Source organism: Aplidium turbinatum, chromosome 2 (genome assembly GCF_918807975.1).
Source record: "Aplidium turbinatum chromosome 2, kaAplTurb1.1, whole genome shotgun sequence".
NCBI lineage: Eukaryota > Metazoa > Chordata > Ascidiacea > Aplousobranchia > Polyclinidae > Aplidium > Aplidium turbinatum.
In genome coordinates, this window is record NC_137473.1 from 32,087,802 (window position 1) to 32,097,442 (window position 9,641).

At 38.3% G+C, this 9,641-nt stretch overlaps 1 protein-coding gene across 2 annotated transcripts in view; it reads left to right on the forward strand.

Moving 5' to 3' along the window:
* LOC145787918 (alanine aminotransferase 2-like) overlaps positions 1 to 5,089 on the forward strand; it is a 30,260-nt gene extending 25,171 nt beyond the window's left edge. For both annotated transcript variants that reach the window (XM_082599758.1, XM_082599764.1), the window contains 5 exons: positions 641 to 723; positions 1,370 to 1,532; positions 2,148 to 2,369; positions 3,147 to 3,259; positions 3,496 to 5,089. In XM_082599758.1, the coding sequence (XP_082455884.1) occupies positions 641 to 723; positions 1,370 to 1,532; positions 2,148 to 2,369; positions 3,147 to 3,259; positions 3,496 to 3,589 (675 nt within the window). In that variant the 3' untranslated portion in view covers positions 3,590 to 5,089. The remainder of the gene's footprint in view (positions 1 to 640; positions 724 to 1,369; positions 1,533 to 2,147; positions 2,370 to 3,146; positions 3,260 to 3,495) is intronic.
* The last annotated feature ends 4,552 nt before the right edge of the window (positions 5,090 to 9,641 follow it).

The window sequence follows — 9,641 nt, forward strand, 5'->3', positions numbered from 1 at the left end:
ACGTTAATATACACAAAGGCAACTGAAAGTATCATTCAGAATAGTTTATTTAGTCTTTGTACTTATTTAAGCAATAGCTTCAACTAGCAAAATTGATTTTAATTTCTATTTAACGTTTGTAGACGAGTAAAAAAGACGTATAAAAAGAGCCAACTTTTCTAGCTTGGGTTGTTGCTAATTTCAGCAGACCTGTCCTCAATACATTCGTTGTGTACAAGGTTATATGAGGTTAGTTACTTAAATATGTATCGTCTGCAGTCTGCTATGAATGGAAGGATAAAAGTCAGTTGGGTTTTCAAACGACTGAAATATTTTATTCGATTACAATTGTGATGATGTGGGAACAAAATGTCTTGGTATATCACATTTGTCACGTTTCCATGTGCATTTAACCATCATATTATATATACTATATACTATATAGTGCTTCTTACGGCTGTGAAAGTACAATAGGAAGTAACGTGAAAATAGTATTTGCAATCGACACCATAATAGTCACAAACAGCTGCTTCTCTCTAATGGTCTTCTTCAGTGCCTCGCGCTAAGTTTTGATGTCGTTGTAGGTTTTAGTATCCACCACTCAAGCCACCAGCGCAAAAGTATTCACTCCCAGTGGCTTACACTTCTCTTTTTTGTGTAGGTTTACCAAGACAATGTATACGCTGATGGCTGTGCGTTTCATTCTTTCAAGAAAGTTCTTTATGAGCTTGGTTCCGAATTTAGGTGACTTAACATGATTTGATGCATAACATGATGCTTGGTCTGGTATTTTTTGTTTCAACTTCTAAACGTCATTTTTAAGCACATTTTTATAAGTCGTGTGTTTGTTCAACCTTTACATTAACTTAACGCTATTTTAGTGATTTTGTATTGAATTCTGCTTGAAAGTAACACGGCGTTTTTTCCGACTGTGGGACTTGTAATTTGCATTGGTATAAATCTGAATTTGATCCGAATTTGGAGGATAATGACCGTGGCAGTCCCACCGTGTTGTGACTTATCATGGCTCTCTTTGTCATCGATCACAGAACTCTGGTTCGCGATTGTTAATTCACTTCCGTGATCAGTGGTCACTCATTGATGGTGGTGTGAGCATTCTGTAATAACGATACAAGTTTGTTAAAATCGGTTTCAATTCATAGTCAAGAGGTGAGAGCATTTAACCGACGTACGAAAATGCATCGGTTATATTCCTATCAAGTTTATTGGCAAGAGATGCAATTGACATAGTTGATCGTCAATGCAAATTACAAATATTGAATTTCTTGCCTGGGTATTTTTTCACATGCTCAGTCTAAAATTTTTACTAAGCACAAAGCGAAAACTACGTTTTATGAGAAAAAGACTACTATTACCTATTTAATTTCAGTTCAACGGTTGAGTTAGCCTCTTTTCATTCAATATCAAAAGGCTATATGGGAGAATGTGGGTTTAGGGGTGGTTACATGGAAATCATAAATCTTGACCCAGAAGTCAAGGAGCAGCTTCGAAAGCACGTGTCTTGTCGTCTTTGCCCTCCTGTACCTGGACAGGTCAGCTTTGCGGTTTTGATTTTATTGCATCGGTTGTAACTTATCTTAAAAAACTGTGTTGATAAAAAACTATGCATCAACGCCTAAGCCTGAAATAGGCCGGAATGGCCCGTTTCGGTGAGTCCGATTCGGTGAGTCCGATTTGGTGAGTTCCCTATTCGGTGAGAGCCTTTTTCGGAGAGTTCTCTATTCGGTGATTTTTTTTTAAATTATCAGTTACCGTAGCCTAATTATCATTGCCGTTTCAGGGTTAGGGGGTAGGGCTTAGGGGTTAGGGTCTTATTTCAACGTTTAGCGACGTTAAAACGATGTAAAAGCGGCAATGATAATTAGGCTACGGTACTCAATAATTTTCAAAAAAAAATTCAAAAAATCACCGAATAGGGACTCTCCGAAAAAGGCTCTCACCGAAAAGGCTCTCACCGAATCGGACTCACCGAATAGTAGCAGACCCGAAATAGGTATGGTACACAAAGAAGAAGAATGAAAATAATACAATTTTTTGTGCATTTTCTTTTGATATTAAAAAACTTCATTTTTTTTAAAGCATATGAATTAATCAAGCATTCTAAAATAGAAACTCGTTTTCTAAATTTATGTTTATAAACATTTCAGGCCGCTTTAGACGCTGTGATGAACCCCCCTAAGCCAGGTGAGCCCTCATTTGCCCAGTTTGACGCTGAGAAGAAGGAGGTACTCGGCACATTGGCAGAGAAAGCTCGTCTTACTGCTGAAATGTTTAACTCCATTCCTGGCATCACGTGCAACACAGTCCAGGGCGCCATGTATTCGTTTCCAAGGATAGAAATTCCTCAAAAGGCGATCAACGAAGCTAAGGTGGTGACTGTTCTGTAATCGACGAGTTTGTATCGTTAGACCAGGAGGTCGTGGTTGGAAAGTGCTTCGGTGTTTTACTTTGATAGTTCAGTTTACACCATCCCGAAGTACGACAATTATTGTTGTTTAATTAAAACTAGTACCGATGTCTTCTGTTATGCATACTTGCACTGCCTAAATATTTCATTTACTTGTTTTTGTAGCTTTTTACTTGTAAAGTTTTAAAGGAGGGTTAAAGCTACATGGCCTCAACGCCCCCAACTAATTTCATTTTTTGAGATGAAGAACATGCACTTTCAAAATTTCAAAGATACCTTTTCCTTTGTGTGCTACTTATGTATTGACTTGTACACAATGTACAATACATCATTGGTTGATTGTCTACTTGTTTATGTTTGATTATAAGTTGTTGATCCAAACAGCAATTTTCCGCTCTCTAAAGTTGTTTTGTTAATTTCATCATTGACCAACGCTTTAAATTACAAATAATGATCATGTTGTATTCCTGTGTTTTTATTAGTGGGTTACTGAAGTTGTTTCCATTGTTAGTTTCCAAGTTTTTGGCATCGTGGACCTTTTTGAAAAATGATTAAGCTTGCAAACCTCGAAGCTTATAAAATATAAAAGGTTCCCTGAGAAAAGATTTTGCAACATTACACTTCATCAATTTGATTTTATTTAAATAATGCATCCAAGGGCTCCCTAATACTTTGTGCACCCCTTGTGGGCCGCATACCCCAAGTTGGGAACCAATGCTCAAAACTTTCTTTTATTTAGCAAAGAGGCGAAACTCCTGATAGTTTCTACGCTCAGCAGCTTCTGGAGCATACAGGGATTTGTATCGTGCCAGGAAGCGGGTTTGGACAACGGCCAGGCACTCATCACTTCAGGTAAGTTTTCTTCTCTACTTACTTCGAACATTGTCTTTAATGATTTGTTTTCTTTTCACCACTGCTTCAATTACGAAAGATCGCATGCGTTGTTGTCTGTAATGTATTTAAAGTCTGGCGCAAACCTACCCGGACTCGAATTCGTTCCATTCATTAAAACAGTTGTCACTGGCCTGGTTGAAAACAGACCACTGTGGTTTTATCAACAACTATTCACATCTATTTTTATATTTCAGAATGACCATTCTCCCTCCTGTCGACAAAATGAAATCTCTATTCAAGTTATTCCGCGATTTTCATGTCGCTTTTCTTGAGAAATTTGCCGAGTAACGAATATTACATGTTGTTACAGTTTCAAATATGCAGATTTTTAATTTGATGAACACAATGTGAATAAGTCGGCATCCAATCTCATCTAGACTTCTCTCGCGGCAGTTCACTTTCTGATGCAGGGATCGCACTGTTTCGCTCCGAATCAAATCTTCATTCAGCATGATTTACCCAGTCTTTAACTCAATCATCATCCACAATATGCCACATCACTCCCTTGACCTTTTATGTCACTAGTAATGAATGCAACCGAAGCATTTTTCTTTTTACATTGTTACAACAATGTAAAGATGTAAGGAGAGCAATTTCACTTGGTGGAATAATACTCATGCTTACACAGTACACACTACACAGTCTATTTTTGTAAAAGTGCTTAAGGCAACCTAGAATTGAAATTCATCTTTAATACATCCTGGTTTAAACATGGGTCGCTTTTTCTCATACTTTTTTATATTGCGGAGTGTTTTTATATAAGATATATGCTTTTATTAAATGATACACAAAGTAGCATTTTAACAACGATGAAAGTTAATTTTGTTTATCCGCATGTTTGTGATGTTTTGGTCAGGCAAGTTGTCATACTTGGGATTGGGAACACTAACAATTGGATGACATTGTCTTGTTAGAAAAATAGTTTTTGAACTCATAAGATAATTTCTCAACAGAACGACTGCCTATTTGATTTTGCCGATTTATCCTGTACCTTAACGCAAACAGTTTTGCTTAGTTTGTATTTTTCACTCTTTGTCTCATAAAATTTGAAGTACTTTTACAAGCATTGGATTAGGTTCAGTTCAATTAAGACCCATCGCTCAAATATTGTGTGACTTAATAAGTTCAGGTTGTTAATTAATACGTTACGAAAAGTTACGTAGGCCTACATGAAAAGTTAATACAGTGCCGTATTCTTCAAAGGCATTTGCTTTATCCTCAAGCGTCATTTGATGCGAGCATACACTTTCAAGTCATCCAGTACTTTATTATTAAAAGTTCATTCCAGCAATGGATTATGTAATGGATCCAGTATTATTTCCAGGAGTGGATTGTGCTTCGATCCTACCAACTCTTGTGCCGTTTTTTTTTACAGATTTACTCATGCCCCGATGAAATATCTAACTTAATCTGCAGGCCTATAGTTGGAGAGTCAGTCTGATAAGCAAATGCCGCTGGTGTTTTTCTCTCAACCTGGCTTCGTTATTTCCAGTTATTGATAATTCTATTGCCTAGTTTCTATTTTAGATGCATTTTTAGGTTAATGTGGCTCAACTTATCCTTGAGTCACTTGTTTCTTGCTTTCTTTTTTCATTTGGTGTGTTTTTTTCATTGGTGTGACGTGTTCTTCAGCAAATGTTGGATGCTTTTTGTCGATGGAGCATTTTTTATGTGTTTGCCAACGTCAAAGTGACGTTACAACTTCTCGACCCAAATAATAAAAGCGTTTTCATTGATTTACCATCGACGCCATACCGACGTACTGCATCCTTAATACAACGTATGCTAACGAAAGATGCGAAGTTCTTTGTTTTCTCAACAAGAAAACACAAGTACGAACGGAAAAACGACAAGCGCTTACACTAAAAAGTACAAGCCTCTTCAAAAATGGATGTTTTTATTTTACTTCCCCATGACAAGTAATTATTTTATCCATTGGTTCCACATAGCTTTGTTCTTAACCGGTGAAAGAACTCTTGTTGCTTGGTTTGTGTGATTGCAACGCAACAAAGCAAGCCATTAGTCTAAAGCAGTCGTTCTCACACTGTAGTACGCGTTCCACTAGTGGCGAAAGTCTTCCATGTGGTAGCCTACGCGAGCAACTCACTGAAGTTAACACGAGCTAAGATAAAAATAGTAAAATTTGCGAGAACTTTCAGATCACGCAATGTGCATTTTTGTATCCTTTACTTCGTTTAGGGCAGGGGTTCTTAAACTTTTTGAGCCGCGCCCCCCTTTGACGTGTCATCCAAACTTGCGCCCCACCAAACTATAAAATTAGCAAACATTTATGTGTAATGACTACAGGAATTTATATTTAGCTTTCATCAATGTGAAGGATGTAATTGTTTTTCGGAAACCAAAAGTTTAATTCGAGACTTTGTAGCTGATAATGCACACCTCAGATCGGCTTCACAATCAATAAGTTTGTTTCGATGTTTTGTTTTTATGTTCAAAAGTGTAGAAAAGCCACTTTCGCACAGATAAGTGGACGAAAACGGAAGAAGTGTGCGTATCGCCACGCTACCCACTCCCTTGTATATGTGCAAATATTTAACCCAAAAATCAGTTAGTGGCATTGCTTCATAATCGTCTTTTGCAGTGGAGTTACACTTTATTTCCAAGAATTCCTCTTGCAAACCGTCGGGAAGAATGTCCTCGTTAACACAAAAGGGATCTCTTGTCATCTTCCATTCTGGAAGGTCGGTGTCACCCAAGTCTGGGAAATAGCGTTCGAACTCTTGTTTCAAAAGCTGAAGGTGAGCCTCCACTTCAGCTTTAAGCTCACCTTCCAGTTCAAGTTGCTTTTTGTCAAGTGCAGTATCTAGGTTGGGAAATGAAGCTGCATTTCCTATTTGTATTCGGCGGTGTCACAACCCCAGCTTTGCCGCAAATGCTCGAATGGAATCATAGCTATTAATCCGGTTAGTATTTCTGCCCTGCAAGAGCAGACTTACGTTATTGAGGGCCTTGAAAATGTCCACGAGGTATGCCAACTCCAGCTGAAACTTCTCTGATGAAAATGGCAGAAGGAGATCTTGCTTCCCATGAGCTTCCAAACATAGCATCAGTTCATCTCTCATTTCATACACGCGGGCTAACATATTACCTTTCGATAACCAACGAACAGATGTATGGAAGAGGAGAGTCTCATGGTTCGAATCCTTATCCTTGCACAGCTTGGCAAACAGTCTCGTATTGACAGCACTGGTTTTGACGAAGTTGACGGCTCGTATGATTACTGTAAGCTTATCTTTCATTGCAGCTGGTAGAGTCCTGGAGGCCAGAGCCTCACGGTGAATCACGCAGTGAGATCCTATGGCATTGGGACTTTTTTGCTTTATCCTGGCAATAAATCCACTTAGTCACATGCGTTTAGTCACATAGTTTGACATCGCTCGCACCCCCCTTGTGTACCTTTCGTGCCCCCCAAGGGGGGCGCGCCCCCCAGTTTAAGAACCGCTGGTTTAGGGGGAGGTGGATTCAAGCGATTATGATGCAATAGGGGTTCTCGGCTTCGATCACCATCTAATCGAAATGCAGGAACTGTTTTGTTGACCCTAGGCATGATTTTAGATGCGTTATTGGCGAAATTATCCCTCGCATTGACCAATTGGTGGAAAAAAGCAATAAATTACACACTGGCGCCGACTTACGGGGTGGCCACGCCACCCCGTAACCGCTGTGGCGGGGTGGCAGCCACCCCGTTTAGGTTACATTACTTACTGCAAATAAATGTAATTTGAACGGACGTTTAAATCTTTTTTTTGATCATTGGTTTTCGCTTCAAGTCAACGTAAAGCAAGAGGTGAACCAATACAGTATTGCGAAGAAAATGATTGTTTTTGTCACAAGTATGATACTCGCGTAACATCAAACAAGCTACATGCTCATAATATGGCTATAAATTATGACAGCTATAAAATACTTGGAAATAAAATTATCTAGATGATTGATAGCTCCACCCCCTAAATGAACATCTATTTTCAAATTTCATTAAAAAAAATGCAATTTTCGAAATTTTTTGAGTTTTATTTAAAAAGTGCACTTAGAAAAGTAGCAATTTTAACGTTCTGCAAATTTACATGATTCTATTCGAGGAAAGCTACACCCCCTGCCAATTCCCAATAATAAAAGCAACCTTTTTCAATTAGGCTACTCAAGATTTTGCATTTTGAATTATTTTCCGATTTCAATTGGAGTGTACTGCGTCATCTAGGCTACTTCATGCTTTAATTTCTACTTTGTTATCTACTTCATGCAGTAACATTGCATGACAAACTGTGAGGTGGGAATTTATTGGTCTGACATAGGAGTTGCTTGTTACATCATAGAAAAAATTACGAAAAGTCGTGCAGTAAAAGTTTTCCCGACATTCCAGTTTTATTCAGCTTAATGATGCCACCGAAAAAGCGTTCAAAATTGCAGCCCTCCATTGAGTCATTTTTTGTTGCGTCTAGTCAGGATTTCAGCCAGCATGAAAGTGACCAAACGCCTGAACGAAACGAAAGTGTGCCACTGCCAAAAGGCGTTAGCACGATCAGAGAGGTGGAAGAGCAGGATAATCGCTGTTGAAGGGAGAAGCTGTCAAAACTCGCGGGAGAGCGAATTCCGGTGGCTAGAATACGATAGGCTAGATGCAAAGATAGAGCATTCTGTCTGATTTGCAAATGGGCAATTTCGCACAACAAAATAAATGTGGCGTCGTTAACTCCATTAATTCAGAACTCTGTAAAAGTTTCTCGGTAAAAAATCAGCTGTTGATATGGGTTTGCAGTTGCCATCTTTGCCGCGTGGCCGCGGTAGACGTACTGCAAGATCTTTCGATGACCAGCAACAGCAACCGTTTTTTTTTTACCGTAGATGCTTACTACCAAAGCATTTATTTAGACTTATTTAAACAGTGTTCTTCACTTTTGTCACGTTATTCTCAGCAGGACATGAAAACGATCAATGACATGCATTGGCGTGCGTACGTACGAGACCAAACCATTTTGGGGGGCAGAACGTAAATTTGCCCAAATCTGCACGCTTTTATAGAAATTGCCCAAATATAATGTATGTGGTGCATGATAACAGTGAAAAACTAACATAACAAGATCACCAGCTAGCTAGAATTTCTTACCAAACTAATCAAGATAGAATAACTGAATTCATCTTTGAAGATACTTTGCCTGTGCATTGCTCGATGCTTCTGCACTTTGGCATGGTAGGTAGGAGTAACAAATATTGTTTTACACCCCGCAAATAAAAAAAACAACCCCATTTAAATATTTTGTATAAAAAGTATTTGGGTCTTTATTGACTTTTATAAACTTAATGTTACTATCCTCACTGTGTATCCTCTTCAGGTGTTATTTTTTGTAATCAGAGTAAAACCTTTTTTTGCACACTGTACATAATTCTACCTTATATCTGTAGGCTATACGATCTTTTTCTAGAATCCATTGCTTATCTTAAAAATAACTTATCTGTGTTAAAACACCTCATTGAGTATGCATTCAAGTGCTTTAATTAATTTTCCATTGTAGTATGCCAATAAGCTAATATCAAAATTAAGATAGGCATGCACATTGCACGTCCAGATATAATGTTTTAGGTATGTTGCTCTCATAGTCAAATTTCTGCAGTATTGCAGGCGCTTGCTAACTGCTGACATCAAAACCAAGGGCTATACATCTGCAGTAAACTATAGTACGGTACACATAACCAATGCATGCCATCGTGCAGCAGTAACTGTTGAATGCTTGCGTTAAAAACTATAAAAATATGCTTTCTACATCATCACAAGAAACACTTTCTATGCATGCAGCTTGCCATGCTTGCCAGCTTGTTAAGTGTCAGAGCAGCAACATAACAATAAAATTCACGACATACCTCCCTGTGCTTTGTTTTAAAGTTGATTTGTAAATTATCGAGCTACAAATCAGGTGTGAAAAGACAATTGTATCTACGAAACGCGCTTAGTAAAAATCAAACAAAAACATGCAGTTTGAAAGTTTTTAGGTTGCCATATTGTGCTATCCCCCGTGCAAAAATAAAAGTCGGCGCCTATGAAATTACATCCATGTCATAAAAACTATTTGATACTTTTTTTTCAATTTTTATGCGAGCAGAATTGGTTGAACCTTCTTGCTTTTTATTGCAGCTTATATTTTATCTTGTTGAGGTTTTCTTGATAGCCTATAGTTGGTACGCGAACACTGTACAAAACTTCCAAATGGCACGGAATAGATAGGCTAAGGTTTGACAATCACTGGTTTAGAGTTCTACACAGGGAATTCTTCAACTTTTGCTTACCATGGACCCCTGCACTACGGTACTTTCTTGGTTTGCGCAC